The 24348-nt window shown below is 40.8% G+C and overlaps 1 protein-coding gene across 3 annotated transcripts in view; it reads left to right on the top strand.

The window, feature by feature from the left end:
• kcnn3 (potassium intermediate/small conductance calcium-activated channel, subfamily N, member 3) overlaps positions 1-24348 on the top strand; it is an 84306-nt gene that overhangs the window by 28484 nt on the left and 31474 nt on the right. For all 3 annotated transcript variants that reach the window (XM_086038396.1, XM_086038397.1, XM_086038394.1), the window contains one exon: positions 3712-3807. In XM_086038396.1, coding sequence (XP_085894522.1) covers positions 3712-3807 — 96 coding nt within the window. The remainder of the gene's footprint in view (positions 1-3711; positions 3808-24348) is intronic.

Here is a 24348-nt window from a genome sequence, read left to right as displayed (position 1 = left end):
CGCAGGGGATGATGCACATAAGGTTCTCAAAGGGCCTCACAGGCCACACAGTTCACAAAAATCGATGGCATCCCCTGGTCTAGAATCGAGCAAGAGAGGAGAGAGATGAAAGAGAAGTGGCAGTAAAACAGGCCAAAATCCAGGTGTGAGGCTGGTTGAGAGACAAGTTGCATCGTAGGTGTGGTCATCTTTCAAAGCAAAATGTCCCCAATGAGAGAAACACAATTATTCCCAACCCCCAAATGTCACCATCATAAAACTTTCCTTAAATCCGAAGTCGACCCAAACACATTTTCTTCAAGAATATGTTCCCAGCAGGCCCACTAGTTGAAACACGGCCTTCTGGTTAATATTGCGTTTGTGGAATATGAGTTAAGCAGCAAAATCCACCCCTTTTTAGCCATCTCAGGGAGCGCCCATTTTGTCACTTCTGTCGACTGAAAATGACATCACAACTGCTCAGGGCTCAGGTAAGGACCAATCACGGCTCAGCTTCAGAAAACAGGTCAGCCGTGATTGGTTACCTGAGCCATGAGCAGTTGTCATGTCATTTTCAGTCAACAGAAGAGACAAAATGGCCGCCCCCAGAGATGACTAAAAACGGGTGGATTAACTATATTAACTATACTATAATAACTGTAACAATATTAATCAGAATGCCGTGTTTCAACTAGGGGGCTTGCATAGAACATATTCTTGAAAAGAATATGTGTGGGTTTTTTTTCTCTTTAACTGTGTAGACAATATTTTATGTAGCCTTTTAAAAATGGTAATTGTCCTACAACAACAAGGAGTCTAATACGCTAAGACATAAAAACGCAGTATATGCAGTACACATTTTGTGTTTTGCAACAATGCTTAACCATATTTACCGTGGCATATGTACTTGTAGATGAAATAGTGACGCTTTTGGTACATGAGCGGTGTGCAAGTCGCCTGGTCTATTCAAGTGAATGAGACCCCCCGCTTTTCAATACATCTACACTTTCCACTTTATTTCCGTCCACGTACTCTTTCTGTAGGGACCAGCGTGTTCCTTCACTGGCGGTCTATCTTTATACACTACAACATATTGTACGGGGAGCCTCAGAGCGCCATACAGGCTCGCACAGTTCACATTGCAGGGAGTCGTTTAAGTCAACCAACGTGCGGGGGTGAGCGGCCAACTGTCATTTATTTATTTATTTATTTATTTATATATTTTTTTTTGAGACAGTCGTCTTCTAGTCGTGTTCTGGAACATCGCGCAGTGTGCGGCGGCCCTAGCGTCCGTGTGTGTGGGAGGATGTGGGGAAATCCCATGCAAGCATGGGAAAACTCCACTTGAGAAGGCCTTAGCCGAGATTCAAACGCAGAACCTCAGCACTGTGAGGCGGATGTGCCGTCCACTAGGCTATGAGTGATCCTGCTTTTTTTTCTATTTTGACCCTCTCATGTAGCAAACTACGGTAGATGGTATAGGTGTAATCTTTGGTTGTGATATTTGAAAATCAAGTTGCAATTCATTGATATTTCATTTCAATTGAGTGTGAAGCAACTAAGCGTGATGTGAGAGAGGTTTGAATATTACAGCAAGCCTGGCTGTGTTGATATCCGCCGCGCTCGGTCACAGGACATCTGCTGTTGTTTGTTGCGATGCGTTCAAGCGCAAATTTTTGGGACGAGAAACGTGAGTTGCATGAGATGATGCTGTAGTCACCCCCCCCCCCCCCCGTTTTTTTAAAAAATCCGTCTGCTGTTGCCTTCAATACCTCACAACTAATTAGAAGCCTTGAGAGAAGACTTTTATCAATTCTTGGCTTTGACTGCCACTATCCCAAGTCGTTCAGCATTTACCTGATAATGCGCACTTGTGCTATTAGCAGACCTTACATTCCACAAACATGCAGCTCGGCGCAATCTCACGATCGTCTCCAGACGCCGTTGTGAGCGTCCAGTTAGTTGCGTGGTGTGCAGTAGTTAAACTAATGAAGAAAAATAACAGTCGTCCACAATGTGACCCTTGGGGTGTGCTAAATTTCTCTGCAAGGACTCGCTCAAAATTAACTTTTTGAGCATTATCTTACTCTGTGCTGACGTCGGGACAACTGGCTTAGAAGAGCAATCAGATATTAAAAAGAAAAAAACATTAAGATGTGATATCCAGCTGTGTGTGTGAAGCAGGTGTTAATAGGCCAGTGGGAGGGGATGTTTCTTCCTTTATAACAGTTTTTCCACAAGCTTTATTGAGTCATATATATATATATATAGAGAGAGAGAGAGAGAGAGAGAGAGAGAGAGAGAGAGAGAGAGAGAGAGAGAGAGAAGGAGAGAGAGAGAGAGAGGGAGAGAGGATTCAAACCCAAGACCTCACCTCTTTGACTGTAAGGCGGATATGCTAACCACTAGTCTACCATGCTGCTCTAGTGTTGAATCGAAATACATATATTGTAAATATATTTATGTATCCAGACACTGGAGGGTGTTAATGCTCTTAAGTCATGGCAACTCATTACAAGGGAAAAAGAGCTTGCGCTTCAATTTTTAATGTCCACTTATTTTGTTAAGGCTCACCGAGTCTTACTGTAGTCCACATGATGGAGTGAGAGGCATTCATGCTGTTGCTACAGCAACCACACTGAAATGCAACGTGATTTATGCTTTGCCGCTGTTGAAATTGAAATGATTTTTTTTTTCAAAACGTACTTATAGTACTTAGGTTTTTAATTTCTAATCCCATTGAATTGGAGTCATGATATCCCGCTTCTGCCGAGGATGCTAACTTGAGTGAGGAAACTTATTTGGCAGAAACCCTTGAAAGCATAACAACTGGAGAGCCAAAATGACGAGTATAAAAAAAAAATAAAATCTGCCCATCCACAGATAATGGGCTGAGATTTGCTAGATGTGGCTTGAGAGGTATTATGTAATACTGTATATACGCAGTTTGCTGTTGTCTAAAACTGTTATTTTCTGTATTTTGGCTGTCATATAAATGAATAAGTTCCATTTTAATATTATTAATAATTAAATTATTAATAAAAATCAATGTTAATTAGCACTAGGGCTGAATGATTTTAAAAACATATAATTGCAATCCCGCCCCAAAATATTGTGATTGTGATTTGATATGTGATTCTTTTTTCAAGGTCCTCTTCCCATTTTTTTTTTTTTAACAAACACAGGAAATATATCAATCAGTTTTACAATAAACAATACCAGATTTATACATTCTACATTGTGATCCCGATTGGAATTCCATTAATTGATCACTCATACAAATGTAAAAAAAAAAAAAAATAAAAAAAAATCCTTCTTTCAATCTATGCTATCTCGCAAAAGGCCAAAGAAAAAGCCAAATCCTGTAAATTTAAGCATATGTGTACGTGTGGAGTCCGCTCAGTGAGCTTTGCGTGCGTGAGGTAAGGGGGGGGGGGGGGTTAAGGAAGCCCCAGAAGTGCTATGAGTTGTATTGATTGAAAGTTCCTCGGTGCATTGATTATAAGCCCTGTGAAAGCAGACAAGCGGAAGATTTAAAGCTCCACAACAGAGGGTTATTGACAGGTGCAATACCTCTCCTCAGCCTTTGAAAATCAGTTTGGTAAATGTCGGCCTCTAAGCAGGGAAACGGCTCACCCTGATGTGACCCAATATGTAAAAGGCTGCATCTTTCCTGCTTTGTGATTTGTGTGTTTTTCTACTCGTACTGCAGCTTTCTGTCTTTGCCCGCAGAGCTCCATGTATTCTCTGGCCCTGAAGTGTCTGATCAGCCTGTCTACAGTCATCCTGCTGGGCCTCATCATCGCGTATCACGCACGGGAGGTTCAGGTAAAAGGACTCACTCGCTCATGTCAAGCGGTAGATTTGGCGTCATTTGCTGCTTCATTTGCTTTCATCCCAAACAGAAGATTGTTTGCTCTTGAACACTCCCTGGACATGAAATTTGGTACACCTCCACAATCTCAGTACGGTATAAATCATCATAATGCTTAGTTTTTATCCACGCAGTTACAAATGTGTTCTTATAGCCATAAGGGACATTACATTTATTTAAAAGTGAAGTAAACCCAAACATTTTCTGTACAAAAATATGTTCTATGTGCCTCCACTAGTCTAAACACAGCATTCTGATTTATACTGCGTTTGTGGATTAGTTAAGCAGCAAGATCCACCCATTTTTAGCCATCTCAGGGGGCGGCCATTTTGTCACTTCTGTCGACTGAAAATGACATCACAGTTGCTCAGGTAACAACCAGTCACGGCTCACCTGCTTTCTGAAGCTGAGTCGTGATTGGTCTTACGTAAGAAGGAAGGTCAAAGAGTACTTTGGGAATTGTAGTTTAATTATTACACAAAGTTTTTTTTTAATTGTGCACTCAACTCCATATATTAAATAAAAAAATAAATAAATCAAACTAATCTTAAAACTACTCAAAATGAAACTAAAATTAAGCATTTTCGAAAAAAAACCAAATTAGAATCTAACAAACCCGCTCTAAAAACGAATTAAAACTTTCTGAATTTAAAGAAATTAAAAGTAAAAAACCAACTTTAATGAAAAAAATCCCACACTCTTATAATTCTTCTAGATATTAGCAATAACTATTAAAACTGAAAAACTAACATAGATTCAAATGCAAAACAATCTTTTGTCATGATAAAATCCACAGACAGGTAAACTACATTAACTTCACAGTTTAGATAACCGCTAGCTGGTTAGCTGCAGAGTGCTATGCTAATCAGAAAATAACCAGTAACATGCCACAACACACTGGTTGGGAATCACTGCTCTGTTATCCACTTAACATCAACAAATGCCTCCCTCAAATTGACACCTCCCTTTTCCTATGAGGAAAAAAACACCAACAAAAAGAGTTCTCAGAGCAGTATTGAAGATGATATTTAGATTTGCTCTGAAGTAGACTCTGACATGTGATCACTCCACAATGTTGTGTGCGACTGTTCATGTTATGTACTCGTTCTGCCCAGTCAGCAGTCTTTCTCTACAATTATTCATATTACTCCTCTTCATTTCATTTTAAACTCCACTTTGACAGAAATTGTATTGTACATTGTGAGGTTGTAGAAATTAGAGGCTACAAGCTATTAGCTGTTACAAGCTATTGATGAAGATTAAAAATGTAAAAAGAAATTTAAATTGCCATGTGTTTCATTGAATTTGTCATTGGTGTAAGGACTCTCAAGATTATTTTAGATGCACAGCTTAACTTGCGTGATACGCTTCCCCCTGTTGGTCTGGAGTGTACATTGCACAAGCTCATTTAACCCTTAATCGTTGGTATCGTTGGACTACATGGAAATGAAAAGGACTGTCTGGCATTGTCTTATTACTTTTACTTCATGACATGCAAGTGTATACTTTTCTTACGTTATATTTAAGCGGGATGGCACTCTGGTAGTGGTTAATACATCTGCCTCGCAGTTCCGAGGTTCCAGGTTTGAGCCTCGGTTCATATCTTTGGTCATGTCTGTTATACCCGCAAGTTGATAGCTGTCATAGGAATATGTAAAATAGTTCTATATGAATGTAATACAGTATTACAATAGCTTTGCCTTTTACTTCCTGATATTTTATTATGATAGCTATGTAATCTTAGCTGTAGCTTTTTGCGGGGGGCCTGGGAGGCGCCACATGGCTGTAGCGCCTTAGAGTGAGGTGTGTGGCATCCATTTAGACCTGAATCTGCCGAATGCGGTTTCTACAGTGAGATCGATACAAATTACATCCTCACAATAGGAAAGTTTAGAGTCCAAAAAGGTTTCTTGTGTTATAACATGCTAACACTGCAAATTGTCAGTAGTAGAGGATGTAACCGTGCCGTGTTCGTCCTATGGATGAGAATTGCCTCGCTGTGCAGCTGTTCCTATAGAGGTCTATTCCCATACTAATGCATTCCATCCCTCAGGCGCCTTCCTGCAATCGTGGCCCAGGTGTGCGTCGGCTTCAACAATTAATGCCATTAATGGCAGTGATCGCAGGATCGACCGAAACGCTCTACACGGCTTGGCACGCGGTAGATTCGCCGCAGCAATCGATCGCGTGTGCCTTCATGCTTCATCCTATGTGATTTTGTCGTTTTGACTAATACAACAGTAGCGTGCTCATTGGGCCTGCGGTCTCATCATTCATTGCACATCGACTATTTATGTGAGCCTTGCGGGAAGCCGTGAGTGCCCCCCAGACCAGCTATTACTCCCCATCAGCTAAACCACAATCATCCATTCAGCCTCATGCTAGTTTAATGCCGTGACTTGCTTACATCACATCATGCAGTAGCCCCTTTCGAAAAGTCCATTACTGCCGTGTAATGTACATGTGATGCGTGTGGGTAGAACATTCATTGATAAAATAATAAATGAAGGCTTTTTGGTTACATCCGCCCACACTCGCGGTGGAGGCTGCACGTGACGGGAGGATGAAGAAGCCGCGGTGAAAAGAGAGATAACGTTCTGTCCTTTCCGTGATATGATTCTGTTTGATGAAATCACAGGAGGAGTTCAGGAAAGTGTGACTGTGAAGCATTCGGGGATGTTTTCAGTCTAGACACGATTGGTTCATTTTAGCAATTCACCTGCAACATAACCTGAAGCGGGGTACACACGTACGGATATTTTAAGATCATAACTAGGGCTAACTCGATTTTATCGATGTAATTAGTCAATTGTTTAGGATGACCGAGTTTCTTTACAAAAGCTGTGTTATTAACTTAGCCACTTCTGACCACTATACCTACTTTTTTTTTTTTTTTTTCAGTAACGAATTACTTTAAATCCTGCAACATGAGCAGAATCGTTTCCACATTTTATTATAAGAAAGGAGCCCAGACCAAGGAAATCTTGGAGTCATTGGTGATGAACATTTCCAAAGACTTTGTAATCACTTATATGTTGCAGTTATCAACATGTTGGACACTTTTGACCCGAGGTATGTGCTTCCAAGCTGCAAATATTTTGCTGAGGCAAGGTAGTGTGAGAGAGCTGCGATGCAGTGTTAAACGTCAACAGACGAGCCAGGCACTTTGACGGCTCATTTTGTTGCGTTGAATCGTTGAACATTTTCATGTTCTTTTGACCAAAGGGGGATTTTTTCTTTCCCCAAGAGGAAGCACTCATTTTCACAATATCTGTGAAGTTCGTGAAAAGTCAAAGCTTCTTTGTAAGCATGAGTAACAAAGCAAATCCCAGAAAGGGAAGAAAAACAAAAAGCAAAACTTATTGTGAATAATTTCATTAACATTTGTTTTTTTCTACAAGGTCAGTGGAAGAAAATCGATTAAAGTCCAAATTAAATTTTTGAAAAAAAAAATCGTTTTGTTCAACAGTTATATTTTACAGGAGAAGAATTGCATTCAAGATCAGAGAAAGCTATTAGAACAGTCTTTGAATCAAAATATACTTTCTTTTTTACTATTTTACATTAATTCCAAGATTTTACTCCGGTATGTTATAAGCTTTGTGGAAAATAGAAGTAGATAAATGCCATACATCACAATTAATTAAACTGATTAATTAGTTTAAGAAAATTGAATGGCTTGACAGCACTAAAATCATATTTTTCATAAGAACAAATACATATTTTGCTCAGAAAAAAAAGCTTTAATCTCATGAGAATTAAGTCATATTTTCCTCAAGGAATCTTGATATTATGAAGTCCAAGTTTATTGAAGGAAGAAAGTCTTATTTTAAAATTAATAGTTAATTAGTTAAATTTAAAATATTACTTTAATCTCATATTATTGCACATTTTGTTGTGGGAAAGACGCATTCACTGAAGAAAAAAAAAAAAAAACAGTACTACCCTTCCTGAAAAAAAATCTTTTGCAAAATGTCTTTTGTTCTTTTAAAAATAGGGCTTTCATTTGTAATAATTGAACTTTTGTTCATTAAAAAAGACTTAATTCGTGCAGTGATCTTGGATTTATGTGATGAAATGTCACAGTGATATCAGAGCTTTTAATTGGCCCTCTGCTCAGGTAGGGAGGAGTAATGGGCTCTTTGCACATAATGCCATTACATCATATCCGTTGCGGAATGTGTGGTTTCACCTTCATAGCCTCGCGAAAACAGCCAAGCACGAGCCTCAAAGTGGATAGTTTTGATTCCAGGGTTCGGCACAGATGTTGCCATGAGCATTGTTGTGTTCTGCTGTGCTTGTTGTCATCCAAATTCAACCGTATCTTAATTTAGTGTTAGCTCGTGAATATTTGTTGTGAGAATTTCACTATCACAAGACATAGCAAATTCTGCAGTCTGCATTTCACCCCAGAGCAGATTATCCATCTGAAAATCCTCAAGGAGGAAAAAAAGAGACTTCAGGAAGGTTCTATCTCAGTGGCATGATTACTCAATTTTCGGGTCGAGAAACCAGACCTGATCAGCGGGAGTTGAGTAGCCGATGGAAGGCACGTTTGACAATTTTCTGCTTTTTGGATGATTCGGTGCACTCAAAGACTTTCAAGAAATAATAAGGCGCGAGTGTAATCATTTCCATTTCAACATTTACATGTCAAAGCCTTTCAAGAACACATTACGTGTGACAAGTGTGAAGTTAGTTATTGGTTGCTCGCTGGCTTTAAATGTACGACCATTTGATGGTAAACAAGCGTGTGGAGCATCCCAGTGTGACAGCTGACTGTGCGTGTCATAACACATGTCAAAATGCTGGTTTGTTTGCCTCCATACATGAGAAGCATAACAAGTATCACTTAGTGTATGCCCTTTATTGTTGCTATTTACACACACCCCCACACACGCACGCACACCCCCACACACGCAAACAAGAAGCGGTGCATGTAAAACAGCACGCTGACACATTTGTTTCATTTTCCATCCAGCAAAAATTTCACTGGAAGTTTTCAAACTTGCTCAAGTGCAAAGCTTTAATTCCTAGCAAAGAACATTTATTTTATTCGCATCATATAAAAGTCAACATTTTGTACGTTTGTGTGTATCATCACGTAATAATCGAAAACTGCATCACTACACCGATTGGCCCAGCCGAACCCGATTAAACCGCCGGGCAGTATGCAGAGTTTTGAAACTGGTTTAAAATATTTGAAAGAGGAAGTCAACCCAAACATATTTTTTCAAGAATATGTTCTATACAGGCCCATTAGTTGAAACAAGGCATTCTGATTAATATTGTTATAGTTAATATAGTATATTTAATATAGTTAATCCACCCGTTTTTAGCCATCTCAAGGGGCGGCCATTTTGCCACTTCTGTCGACTGAAAATGACATCACAGTTGCTCGGGTAACGACCAATAACGGCTGACCTGTTTTCTGAAGCTGAGCCGTGATTGGTCGTTACCTGAGCCCTGAGTAGTTGTGATGTCATTTTCAGTCAACAAAAGTGACAAAATGGCCGCCCCCTGAGATGGCTAAAAAGGGGTGTATACATATGCCGCTTAACTCATATTTCACAATATGAATCAGAATGCCGTGTTTCAACTAGTGGGCCTGCTGGGAACATATTCTTGAAAAAAATATGTTTGGGTTTATTTCCAATTTAATTCATATGCCACAAATGCAATAATAATCTGAATAATTCTAATTTTAATTTTGTTAGCAAAATGTGTGTTTTTCAATTTGAGCTATTTCATCAGTTTTCGTTAATTGCAATAACCTTGGTACTAGGTGAGATCCAGCCGGCTGCCACCAAGCCATACTAATACAGTTCATCCAGTATATATATTGCGTTTTACAATAGTACTTGACGATATAATTTCATATCTACCCGTAGCTAAAAAGCAAAGCGTAGAGAGACTCTGTTACCGAAATACACTCGTGCAGTCAATGAATGGGGACACTCACTGCCAATCGTCCTGTTCAGTTGTGTTCGGACGCATCGCTCAGTGTGCGGAGGACCGTCCAAGCTGCAATCGCTTTGACGATGCAAACCACTTCCGTTCCGTCTTAAAATGATCATTTTGCACGTTTGCGACCGCCTTCACTTTGTAATACAACACTTCATCACTACAGCTTTTCTTGTCAGAGTGTGACACCTGACACCTCGTGTGTCATGACACGCGTCAACATGTTTGATGCTAGCTTCCGTACGTGAGCAGAATAGCAATTCTCCCTTTGCATCTGCTCTTCATTGTTGCGCACAAACAAGAAGCGGTGCATGCAAAATGAAAGGCGTTGTCCAATAACCACCTCACATTAGGACACTCTGCTGAAGACTCCTAGTCGGGATGTAACAGGATATTACATTCCCACACGCACGTGCACGCGCACACGCGCATTATAGAGAGCGTCACTGGAAAGATGTTATAAGATTCCGCCGGCGTCTTAGCACCTTCCCTGGGTATCTTTCTTCTCTTTTTCCCTTCTTTTCTTCCTCCATCTGTCTTTATCGCATTACATCTGCCTCTCTCCTCTTCCACTGGGACGCAATTCAATTTGCCCGTCGACTTCACATCCTTTCTTCCTCTCTTCTGGCTCGGCATCCGACGTCTCACCTATTCACCCCCGTGCCCGTTGTAGCGCCAGCATCGCCCTCCAAAAGCCCTTTCGCAACTTTTGCACTCTCATCTCGTCGCGTTTTTTTCACACGCCTTCTCTGTCAGAACGCATCTGTCTTCTCCCCCCACCCCCCGCTGCTCGCTTTGCGTCTCTTCGGCATCTCCGCTAATCTGTCAGGGTGCGGGACAAGCCGACCCGGCCGTGCTTGGCATGAAACAAGGCAAAGGCAATCGCTCCTCGCGATAGCGCAATTCATCAGTAATCACACCAGACTGCAAATCTCTGCTTTATTCCGTCTTGTCAAAGGGAGGGAATTTAACTTTTCACAGATTGGTTTGCTATGGAGGATTTTTTTTGTGTGTGTGCGTGTGAGCGTAGGGCATCACTTGACATTACGGCGGAAAGTGAAAGGAAACAGAGGGACGATAGGGGGCTGACCTGAGAAATTCTTCATTCTGAAGTGAGATTTTTTTTTTTCTCAGCGTTGAGAGCCACGCTGACACATACCGTTGCTTTTCTGCGCAGCAAAATTCCACTCGAAGTATTCAAACTTACTGGAGCGCGTACCTCCCCCAAGGTAAGGTAGAGTAAGCGTATTCATTTGTTATAGCAGTGAGAATGTTTCATGTTGGCGTGTGCCATCACAGGCGGGGGAACACCCTGAATTGGTCGCCAGCCAATCGCAGGGCACACAGAGACAAACATCCGCACTCACAATCACACCTAGGGGCAATTTAGAGAGTCCAATCAACTTACCATGCATGTTTTTGGAATGCGGGAGGAAACCGGAGTACCCGGAGAAAACCCACGCAGGCACGGGGAGAACATGCAAACTCCACACAGGGAGGCCAGGAGCCGGGATCGAACCCACGACCTCTGAACTGTGAAGCGGACGTGCTAACCAGTCGGCCTTGCATTGAACATATTTTTGAAAAAATATTTTTGACGTAGTCACCTCTGTTGAAAACTGTCGGAAGAAGCAATCTCATGGCTTATGCAATACATTCAGAATAAAACTTTGCGTGTGCAATCATTCCAGCTTTCCTGATTTGTAGCCGTAGTTTGAGTCATTCTTTATATTACTGCTGTGCGGTTGTCATTAATAACTGGCCAAAGGAGCAATCACATTGATTGCACATTCAGTCAAGTCGACCAGACCGAAGTACAGATGGATTTCCCCTGTACCGCCATATCTTCTCGCTTGTTATTCCTCCTAAGACAGAAATGTGCTTTCCCTCAATTTGACCTTTCGCAAAGTGCAATATTCCAAAGTGTTTATGAAGGTGCTTAAGGCTGTGTTAATTGTCCTGCAAGTGGCCGTAAGACCTCAATGTTTCTCGCTTGGTTTGATGAAAAAAAAAAAAAAAAGAAAGAAAATGTGATGACATTTCTGTGCAGGAGTACTGAATAATTTCAGCCCCCTGAGCAGAACGGTATGTTCCCACATTTGCAAAAAAGATCTGCACAGCGTGTTGTGTAAAGAACATTTGGTAGATCTTTTAGGACTGATCAACCATTCTGTTTAGGAAAACCATAGGGTTGATATGAAAAGCGTTAATTAAACATTAAGATGAATTAAAGATAAGACAACGTTTCCATCACGGAGTTAACATTAACTGCCTATGGAATATTCTATTGCTAATTGGCATTTACATATTCCATTTACCCTCATTACTTCCCTTACATCTTATGTTCCTTTCAGAACCATGTCATGTTCATTTAACTTGAAAAATACAATGCCGCGCAACTTCCAAAGTGGAGCACCATATCGTAGCCGTCCTGTGAAAAAACACTTACGTCCATTTTTTGGCATTTTTAAAATGTTCACATTAATGGGATGTGTACGTTTTTTTTCAAATAACAATAATGGACATACGTGTTTTGAACAGGACAGCACGATATGTTCCATGACATTGGTTGAACAAATTCCCATTGGGAAATAATGTCAAGCGAATTCATTTTCTTTGTAAACTGTACACAGAATGTTTGAAGTATCATTTCAATATTCTAAACTGTAATACACCTAAGTGTAAAAACATAAGTTAACCATGAACTCAAAGCATCGGGGGAAAAAAAAAAAAGTTTAGTGAACGCAAAATTTCAATAAAATTTGAAGTTGTACAATTCAACAAGATATTTTAAGTTTTAATATATATATATATATATATATATATATATATATATATATATATATATATATATATATATATATATATATATATATATATATAAACAAATATATATATGTAAAAAACAAATCTGCAGATTATTTGGGAGCAAACCAATTTGTTCTGCTAAATAAAATTGTTGCCGTAAATTGTCAATAATTTCCATTTTTAAGTCCTTCCAACTCAAATGACTGTTTTAGACCCCAAAAGTACAAGCTGTGTTTTTTTTTTTTTACAGTATACTTTTATCTCAACTCATCTTTCCACATTGAAATGAATGGAAATGTTCTAAGTCCTTTACAGCCCGCCACCCCCAAAAAAAACACACCAGCAGAAAGGTAAAATGTAACATAACATGTTTTTAATACTAAAAACGTATAAGCCATGTCACTCCTAAAATGATGTATGACTGTATAGGGTAAGACCGTTTCCTATGTCGCAATAAGTTCCATTTCTGGTCGAATGGTTAGTGTCAAATTTTTCTTCTTCACCGTCCCTGGCACAAATCTTTATTGGCATTTCAAACTAAAGGAAAAATGGAATCATTTGACATGTTCGCTGAGTTGAAGTCTCACGAGAAGATTCTGTTTGACCCTTGAAGCGTATTTTTTCCAGGAAGGTTTAGATTGAAATCCAAATTGATTGACTTTTGAGGCTGTTGTCTTTGAAGGTTCCACGACGCCCACCCTGTCAACCTCACTAACTAATTCTACATGGTGTGCTTGTTTTGCATCGTCTTTTATTTCAATAGTGTCACAATAAGTCTCGCTAACCCGCCGTCAAATAGCAAAAGAAACGTAATAATAAACGAAAAACACGACAGATCTGACAGCCGAATGTGAAATGGATTTCATTACAGCGTGAGGATCGCCCGTCTCCCCCAGGACGTGTTAAGGTGCTGTGATTGATCGGCCGTTACGTACAAACACACCGCCATTCGTCTGATTTAGCCGGCCTGAAATATAATAGTTATGGATCAAGAAAAAACACCCCAAAGACAACTATTATTCCCAGTGAGAACACTGTAAATGGTAATGTGTCTCAGGAGACGAATGAATGATTCATCCATCAATAAAAAAAAAAAAAATGGTGAAATATATACCCGAAAATTGCCCCTTTACAAAAGCTTGCACCATGCAGACATTTTTTGTAGCAAGCCGCCAGTATTTGAAGTTCAAGGCTGTTTGAAGTCTCCATAATATTACCCATAAGAAATAATGGAAAGAGATTCTGTTCCAGGGTCAAACTTCCACTCTCATTTACTGTCCAGGAAATGTTTTGAGTTACGATTTAACATTCTCGTCAAAACAAGTTCAACGCTGTTGTCTCACTCCTAAATACTGCGCGATGCAGAGGCATGGTTGCCGATGGTAAAAGTTATCCAAAAAGTCACTATTTTCGCAGGTAGCATTTGGATAGACGTGAGGCCGTCAGCACTTGACATCTTAGGCTTTATACTTTTTCTAAGCACATCATTCCCACGACTCGCCGATTGACATCGTCACATTATTGCCACCAGGCAGGCGAGAAGTTTTTCCGTCCCTGACCGCAGTTCGGTGGCAGTTTGAAAAGCTTTATGGCTTTGGCGCTGTTTTAACACATAGTGCAGTTCACGCTTCAGATTACTGAGCGTCACAATCGTCTCTTTTGAAGCCTTTGAGTGACACGAAGTCGCTACGGGTAAACCTTTAACACTTTCCAAAGCATCGGCTAAATGGAGCTTTTGTCGATGCTGAATTCCATTGCAGCCCTCCGGATAGACTTTCCCTAGCTTTGTGCGTTCGGTGTTGTTATCGGTGATGATAACAGGCCTTCGGCTGTGCGAATTGTCAAGGACAGAATCCTGTTTAGAGAAATTTGCCGTGGATAGCGTAAATGGTTGATTGCGTCGGAGCAGTGTGATGGCCATAAAACTTTTAAAACCAACGCGAAAATGCAGGCGGGGACAGAAGTACTTCTTGTACTGCGACAATTTTTTTTTAAATTGGCAAGCCGTGTGCATGGGGTTGATATGCTTGGAAAAACTGCAAAGCCGTCAAATGCTGATGACCTTTTGTCTGGATGATACCTGAAACGAATTAGAAAAAAAAAGACGTACATAGTGGGACCAGGTGTACCACAATCAATTATGTCATTCATATCTGAATGGGATTACTGCTTGCTGAAAGACTTCATAAATTTCACTTTCCACTGAAACACAGGCAGTAAATTCAGCTGTATTACGATAAACAATATCCTATTTATTACACATGAATGTTTTGTTGTTTCTTATAGATTAGGCTTGGCCTAATTTAAAGTCAAACTAATAACTAATATGAAAGACAGTTGCAGTTGTCTTTTAAGCGTTCACTTCTACAAATTCACAAAATGTTTACGAAACAAGTGTGGCGGTAACATCAATCAGTAAATCATAATTCAGATTACAGTAAAAATGCAAACATATTTGACTTTGTCACTTCATCTTATGTGTTTCAATGATATTGTCACCCCCTTAAAATAATGGCAGAAGTCATATTTTGACAAAAGATTTTTTTTTTTTTTTTTTACCTTTAATGCAAGCCACCTCTGTTAAAATCGGCTACATCCTTTGTTTAAGCACATCATTCAATTCTACCCCTGAAATCAAATGATTAATAAATATAATATACTGGTAATCAGTATTTGGTTCCGTTTCTCGTGTTTTCTGAAATAAAGCGATAGGTGAGGAAATGTAAAGTCGGACTACACTTCTTAAGCATTAAAATTATAGAGACACTATATAAATGGACAAATATTTATATAAAAATAAAGCCTTTTGACTGAAATGACTCAGAGTTTTTTTTCCCCCCCTTTTCAAATTGCTGCCTTTGAGATTTGAAAATTGCATTCTATAAATTGCAATGTCCATTTGAATTTGATCGATTGTTTAGCCCTATTCTTAACCACATAATGCTTTAACTGAGAACGGGTGGTATTGAAAACGCATTTGTGTATGGTTTCGAGGTACATTTTCCCCCCCCAAAGTAATTGTCAAGACTTTTGTTGAGTTTGCGTTCGCTCCAGTTTTAGAAACCTGCGAGAAAGCCAGTGTTTAAGTGGCAAACAAATGGAATTGCTGTTTGAATGAATCAAATAGAAACACGACGTGTGTGTGTGCCTTTGAAGAGAGAGAAAGAGCGATATTTCTCCAGTCCATTAGTAGGCTTCCAGCATTAGTGAACTGTGTTGATTCAGTTACTTTTGGTGCATTTCACAAGCGCTCCATTGATCAACAAGACACCAGCTTGGCACTCAAAAACTGCCAGATGGCAAACGGAAAGTAAAGTAAGCATGAAGGGTCATCCTCTTAGTGCTGGGCTGGTATTTAATATCTGAATGGGCATTTAATGATGCTCACCACATTGTGTGTGCACCCAGGGAACTCTAATGGAAGAGCATAATGCAGCGCAGCACGTCGGCTCCCATAGATGCCGTTTTTTTTTGTTGTTTTTTTTTGTCTCGTTGCCATTTATAGACGCAGTGCGAATTAGCATTGAATGAAGGGAATTTCCCGTCTCAAGACATCTCTGGTGGAATCATCTTTACACCCGCTTGCTGTTTTTAGACCTTTTCTTTGTGAAATTCAGCACACAGCTAAAGTGCGAATGTTTTTCTTTGTCACCTCACCTCACTCCCCCTCTTCATATTTACACTCTTGGCTGCGAGCAACCAGGCCGGGGTGTTTTTCCCCGCAGGGGCAGTGGCTGCAAAAGTCTTGGGACACTTAGCACTTGAACCGTGAATGAATCAATCAAAGCGTTGGACGCTGTCACTAATTGACAAGTGAAGTCACGCTCGCTGCACCAAAGCCAAATGCAGCTCAATCTGAATTGTTCAACACACATTTTAAACAATTTTATGCTGGAAAGAGTTTCACCAACGGGTTGCCCCAAAACACCAAACAGAGTACTTCACCGCTGACGGGATATTGTGATTTCCACGGCATATTGTAGAGGTGATCATTTATCATCACAGCGAGGCACAACACGCTCTGGCAAATTCCCAAACACAGTTAAGTAAACTTCACGGAATTGAAGATGCGCTCGTTTTTACGCCGAGCACGCGGGCACCTCTCTGTGGAAATCGTGCCCGGAAACTCAAGGGCAGCTTTTTCACATTTATTCCCCCCATGTGGTTTGAAATTCATCGTAGCCAGCTCCCAAATCGCCGGTTCCATGTGGATAACGTAGAAACAACAAAAATCACTATCCACAAAGCCATTCTGTGTGGACTTGGAAGAACCCCGCCCAGGGGCGGAGCCAGAATGCGGCGAATGGGTGGGCCTGGAAAAATCAGGGTGGGCCTGAATATTTCTCTCACCGAGAACAATCGTATATTCAGATAGAATGACAAACTGAATAATATGAACTTCAGATCTTCCTTAGACAACCACGATTTTGCCATTCTTAATATTCAATCAAATAAAAAATAAAAAAACATCGAAACACAAATTCCAAAATAATTTAATAACACTTTACTAAAAATTAAAAGTATGTCTTTTTTCATGAGTCTCACTGGGTGGGCAGTCTGTCAATCCGGGTGAGCCCGTGCACACCCAGGACCACCCATGGCTCCGCCCCTGACCCCGCCTCTCGCCTAAAGCCAGCTGGGATAGACTCAAGCTCACCCGTGACTCCCCAAATGAGCACTGCAGGAATAGAAATAGAAATGGATGGATGGATGTCATGTTTATCTTTTACTGCCACAGCGCATACACCGATCTGTCTATTTATGAATGTGTTTGCCTTGCTCCATTTCTATCACGCAGGCCTGATTGGGGGATTTCCAAGCTGTAGGATGCACACACTCCCCAGGGGTGTGACTGTGTGTGCGTGTGTCTTGTGCGCTCGCTTACTCCTTCGCTGATTCGACGCGTCTTCCCACCTCCCCACCAGCCCTCCTTTGGGAAACACCACCCTGTGGCTAATTTGCTGGCACATCCTTCATGTTCCTTTATAGTTGCTACTTGTCAAAACCACCTGGGTGTTTGTGTAAAGTTGGCATCCCCCCGCGCGCGCGTCGACCTGGCAAGATCGCATCTAGCAACGCATCTGCTTCCGTGATGAGGCACGTCCAGTGAGGGATTTAACCTGATTATCTGGGTAGAATGGCCGCAAGGCTTGGATGCGCTTCAGGCAGGGATGGATGGATGAAGGAGGAAAGGTAAAAGGTCGCTGGAGAGAAGTGGAGGAGTGCGCGTGTGCCCAGTGTGTGATGTCCGCTTTCGATGTGTGTTTCTTTTTCTTGTTTTGTTTTTGCGCTGCCCTCCTTCTGTCCGGCTCGCTCTTCATTCGCCGTCGCCATATCGCGCGCCCCTTTGCACTCCGCTGCCACATTTTGTTAAAAGTTAAAGCAACAAAAGACACACAGGATTTGGCTCAGTGTTTCCTTTTGGGGGCTTTGTAGATAGAGCGTGTCCCAGCTTATCGAGTGTTTGTTTTGGCCACACATGCGCACGCACACGCATCCAAACATCGAAGCACCACCAACCCACTTCCCTCCCATTTTGGTCATGTTGGGGCAGTGGCACTCACTCAGTCACTCACTCACATTGACAGATTACTTTCCTAATGGAATTTAATTATTTATCCCTTCCTCGTGGCGGTTTAGCCAGGAAAAGACCGACAGCAGCGGGAGGCAGCAGGGGAAGGACAGGACCGGAAGGTGGGAAGGAGGGGGGAGTAGAAGAGGGGGCCGGGGGTGGGGGGGGGCCTCATTTCCTTGTGGCAAAATCTGGACCACCATTTTTTTTGTTCCCTTGTCAAGCAGGGGAAAAAAAGATGAATGGATAGAGGCTGTCCAATTAAGGTTTTAGAACTTATCTTGTTTAATTCTCAATTCAAAAAAGTGAAGTTGTTGAAACTCACTCAATAGTGCCGCGTGCGGAAGTGTGGAAAAAAATATGGCGTTGCCACCAATATGCTCGATCAACTCGAAATCCAGCAGTCATGTATAGCAAAACAGAATGAATGATAAAGTGTTGCAGTTGGAATTTATGCTCCAAAAATTCACAGAAAGACAACCAGTTATTTTAGTTAGACGTTTCCTGTTCGAGCTTATTGTTGTCATTTCCAAGCCTTCTGCAAAAATAAACTCGTCGGAAATTATGTGTCGGATTGCCACCAAATTTAAACCACAAACGGTGGATCGCGACCCAAAAATGGGTCCCCGTTTTCTAGTTCAGAAAAGTGACGGTGTTTTCATTTTGAAGGGCTCAGAATTTACACTTCTAAACAGTAGGTTGAAACAACGCCCTGTAATGCAAATAGATTCTCACCAGTTCACAGCGAGAAGAAAATCTACGGTTTGTTTTCATATCGTTTCTGTCAGGAGGAACAAATGTATTCCCCTGTCACTGATTCAAACGTGAGCACCTGTCATCAACATCAAAGTCGGCACCCACCGACCAAACAAAAAGCCTTTAATACTTCACAAAGGCAAACAACTGTGTTTTCATCATCTTCCCAAACTCTTTTTCAAAAGGTCCAAGCACCATTAATGCTGCAATGGAGAAACAAAGAGCTGACTAAGCAATTTAATAGCCAGAAATGAACCTGCTTGTACTTACCTTCATGGCTGACCAGTTTCTTCTGCACCGAAGCCTGACAGTGGTGCATTTTTAACAAAACAGGCTTTCTCAAATGTATCTAAACCAACAATTTTCACTTATCATCCCCTCAAAAAATCTTGAGGTGATATAATGCCGCAGGGCTCCCGCGGAGTGAGGGACTGAGGCAGAATTTTACAACACTTCTCAGACAGCTGAGCTTTCAAGACAGTTAATAGATTTGTTCTCAAGCTATTTTAAATTGGTTAATAAAATACCAGATGATATGGGCACAAGCCAGTAGTACTGATTGGTGGAAAAGTATGAAACTAACCATATTTGGACAGATAAACCTATTGAGTACTTTCAAAGAAGTTCTTCAATACCTCGGGACATCACAGGTGTGTCTTTTTGCTTGAAGGAAGGGAGCTTGTCTTATCTGCAGTCGTGGGTATAATGAAAGTGTTTGATCGAGCCACAGCGGATAAACGTAAACCAGCCAATTCGTGAAACGACACAATTTGTTGGCAAATGATATTGTCAAGCAACAGACCATATTAATTAGGGCAAGTAGTCATTTTGCATCGCAGATGGACAGATTTATGGACATACAAACAACGGTAACTCCCATTGATTTAACCTTTACATACATTACTCCACTGGTCACCGTCACCAATTATTTAGCTAATTTAATAATAGAGACGCCTCTCATGTTGCATATTTCAACTATATTTAATTGTTTAAGCTTTCACTATAGTTAGGAGGGGGTTTTAATGTGTTTATTTGTGTTGTTTGGCTTACGTGCTGTAAATGTGAGTGTATTTCGATGGTGTGGAGCTTGCATTGGCAGGGGACAGTATATCCAATCTGCGCGTTTACCAATCTGTTGTTTTAGTAAATGAAAACAAAGGAAATAAATAAAGCTAAAATTGAAAAAATGTTTCCTTTCACAAAATAAATTAAAAACGAGAGTGATTTAAAAAAAAAAAAAAAAAAAACATAACTGAAACTGCATATCGTCGCTGTCCTGTGAAAAATACTTATGTCCGATTTTGGATTTTTTTTTTCACATTAATGTGAAACGGAAACACGGATACACCATTCACGTAAAAATAAGAACATTTAAAAAAATGGACATAATTTTTTTGCACAGGACAGCAACGATATAACATTTGTAAAAGGACTACAACAAATTACTGTCAAATTTCCTTTGTTTTTCGTCTTTGTCAATTAATATCTGCCATGCGCTTTTGGTGTTCGTTTTAAACTGCCATAGAGATGAAGGTTGAACAGTCGTTTGGGAATTGTAGTTTCCTTTGCTTTATTACACAATACTTTGTGACTTAGTGGTAAACTAAAACTAATACTAAAATTAATTACAATATAATATAACACAACATTTTCTAAAAACAAATTCAAACTAACCTGAATTTGAATCAAACGAAAAGTCAAATTAAAATAAAAAGCTAACTATAATAAAAAATCACAAACTACTATAACCATTTACTACCACTGGCAGAATACAATATTTGATACACATTGGATTTTTATCCACATTTTGAAGAGGCGTGGTTCCAACATGAAGATATTCAATTCCTTTTTTTTTTCTCTCTCTCAATTGTTCCAGCCAAAAATTTGAATTGTGTGCGTCCCTTGAACGATGCTAGCTGTTGAAATCTAGCCAGTTTCCTGAGCCAAAAAACATTCAATCCTAATAACTCAGCTCCACAAAATCAGATTTTGACCAAACTTCTCGTCTGTGAGAAAAGTCCTGCCCCAAAGAGATTCATGTGCCACTTTCCTTAATTACAGTGCCAACTGATGGCGACAGGAAGTGTCTAATGACAGATGTTCTGCATTAATCGACTCCCTTAAGGAGCTTGCTTCATCTGACAAATGGATTAGCGCAAAGGAAACATATTTAAAACTGTTCACAGGTGCCTTAATAAAATGCCTTGACATTCTTCCCTCAAAATGCACAAATGTTAAAGAATTACAGCTCACTTGTCACAGGGACATTTTGAGTAATAAGGCTACCAAAAATAACAGAAATGTGGTCATATTTTCACTCATGGAGGCAGCACTTCATCACCAATCCACCAAATTACATTTTGCCGATAATGAGCAGACGGATTTCATATTTGCACAATCGCGCCAACCCCACGCCACAACTTATCCGAGTGTTATCAGAAGCTAAATAATAATGCTGGGAATACTGTTAGTTAATGCAAATGCGTGCGCAGCTCTGCTTACCATTTGGCTTTGACATGGTGGTGCTTCTGTTTAGGCCTTGCCCAGCCGAGCTGATGATGTCATAGGCAGAGAAACTCAGAGTTCTGTTGGTCAAATTAGCAACACATCTACATCACAGTGGGTCAGAAATTTAAAAGGGCTCGCTCAGTGACAGATTTGTAGGATTAAGTAGAAAACAAAAACTGCAGTTGGTTGCAGTGATGCACTGGTACCACTTTTTTTTCCAGCCAGAGCACGAGTACAAATACTTATGTGAGTTTTCGCCAATACCATACCTTGATAATGCAATTTTTGCAATTTTGATCAAAATGTGTTTACTTTAATCAAATATTGTTCATAAACACAATCATTTCTTGAACATGGTATCCATTTCACTCAATAAAACACTGACAGAAATATGAATTCATTGCGTTTCATCAATGCAGGTGACATTTTTGTTACTAAGCATCACATTTTCTTAGGTGGCTTCAATTACTGACAATTATGTAAATGCCAAGACTCCACTTTGGATTTTAAAAATTTGCCTCCAAAACTGCCTTTTTTTATATTATATTGTCATATTTTCAACAAGAAGGGAAGGTATGTGCCCCCCCCAAAAAAAAAAATCTGACAGATGCACATCTACAACGTGAGACAGCCAGGCTGTGCCTCCCTCTCTCTGTGACGCACACACACACCTACACACACACACACCTCCATCATTTTTCCTCCATCTCCTTTGCCTTTCTTCCCGTCTCGTCTCTAAACGTGTTTCTCCCTTCTTCTGTTCTTTTTGATTCCCTCTCTTCTGCCGTCTTCCTGCTGCTCCCTCGCTCTCGCTGGGGATCCTAATTAAGCTTGGCCGCTCTTTGATGTTGTCGCCGTGGCAACAGTCGCCATGACGAAGCCGGGTCTGCACGCACGCACACGCCCTCACTCGGCCGTACACACAAGTACAGTACGCACGCGCGTACGTTGTCTGAGGGAAAAGCAAGGACCAGCGTTTGACCCTTGGCTGCCTTGATGGCTTCCCCCATTGGCCTCCAAATGAGCGTGTTTGTGCACATGTTAGCCGCATGTGCACGCGTGTAGCCCATGTTGGAAAGCACACATCCTGCTGAGCCATCTACCGCTTTAATGATGCACTATTGGCCGTGCATCCATAGGTGGTCATGGCAGGGATTTGTCATTCATCATCACACAGAGCTGGCTTTTGGGTGAAATCCCGTTTTCATTTGTTTTCTGCAAGACATGAAGAGATGTGGGGGCTCAAAACGCTCGAGATGTGCCAAAAATAGCGACGGCGCAGGGTCCTAATTCCTAGTACTACAGCAGAGGTGTTGCTTTGTACCTTTTACTCTGTTTTTTATTTTCAACCTTTTATTTACTCTGCAGGGATATAAGACACGCTCTGAAATGAAGAACAAAAGCACATGCTTAGATGTGTTGCCACAGGGATGTCAATTCCCCATCGGTTTGCATTTATTTTTATAACAGTTCTCATGTTGCCAAGACTCTTTTGCTCTTAAGCACCGGTGGGGAAGTCCTCTGAGGGCCATGCTAAATTTATGAAATAATGTTATGTATTATGTATCTCACAGACCGATCTTTCTTTGTAAGTATTGATACTTGTTCCTCCAGAACTCATGAAATTAAATGTGGGGTTCCCCAAGGTTCAATTTTAGGCCCAATACTTTTTCATCTTTATGTGCTTCCCCTTGGGGATGTCATCAGGAGACATGGCGTCAGCTTCCACAGCTACGCTGATGACACACAGCTGTGTATTGCCGTGTCAACTGCTGACACAGGACCCATTGATACCCTTTTCACTTGCATTGTAGAAATTAAGTCATGGATGGCAGAGAATTTCCTACAGCTCAATCAGGACAAAACTGAGGGTTTAGTTATCCCTGAAGGTCAGAGAGAGAAACTTTGACCAAAACTACAAGATTTTAAACCCTCAGAATGTGTGAAGAACCTGGGTGTCATCTTTGACTCTGAGGTCAGTTTTATTTCTCATATTAAAAATGTAACAAAGATAGGTTTCTATCACCTTAAGAATATCGCCCATTTCTCTCTCAGGCTAACACGAAAGTGCTGATGCATGCTTTTATTTCCGGTTGTTTAGATTATTGTAATGCCCTGCTCTCTAGCCTCCCCAAAAAGAGTATCTCTTCTTTACAACTACTCCAGAATTCAGCCGCTCGGGTACTGACGAGAACCAGAGGGCGGGAGCACATTACACCAGTTTTAAAATCGCTGCATTGGCTCCCCGTGTGTTTCAGGATCGATTTTAAGGTACTTTTATTAGTTTATAAATGTGTTAATGGTCTTGGGCCATCTTATTTGTCTGATTTGCTTTTACCATACCAGCCCTCGCGGATCCTGAGGTCCTCTGGCACCGGCCTTTTAATTATTCCTAGGGTGAGGACCAAAGCCCACGGCGAGGCTGCAGCCATTTTGGTCCTCAACTTTGGAATAGCCTCCCAGAGGACGTCAGGTACGCAGAGACTTGATATTTTTAAGAGGAAGCTCAAGACCTACCTTTTTAGTTTGGCTTTTAAATAATTGAAGTATTTTATCTTTTTCTTTTTATTGGGGACTATTTTTAGTTTATCATATTTTATCATACTGATTTTAGTTCTTAGATTATATTATTGTCTTGTCTTTTAGTTTTGTTGTTTTCTGTTGTTCTTAGCTTTTAGCTCCAGTGTTTCCTCATTGGGGGGGGTGGCTGCCCTTCCTGCGGGGGGCGTCATCGCAGGGGTTCCTTAGGTTCAGGTGACCGGGGGCCTCTACACTAGGTGTGGGGTCTCCCCGGCTAATCTGGGCCGGGGGTCTCTGTGATGGTGGCACTCCCCATGGCCCGTGTGCTGTCATTCCCCTCAGCGTGAATGAGCCCCCCCTTGGGTAC

This window comes from Filicampus tigris, chromosome 8 (assembly GCF_054856515.1).
Source record: "Filicampus tigris isolate MCC_2025a chromosome 8, RoL_Ftig_1.0, whole genome shotgun sequence".
NCBI classification, from domain to species: Eukaryota; Metazoa; Chordata; class Actinopteri; order Syngnathiformes; family Syngnathidae; genus Filicampus; species Filicampus tigris.
The sequence above is the reverse complement of the archived record's forward strand: the minus strand, read 5'-3'. Positions and strand labels throughout refer to the sequence as shown.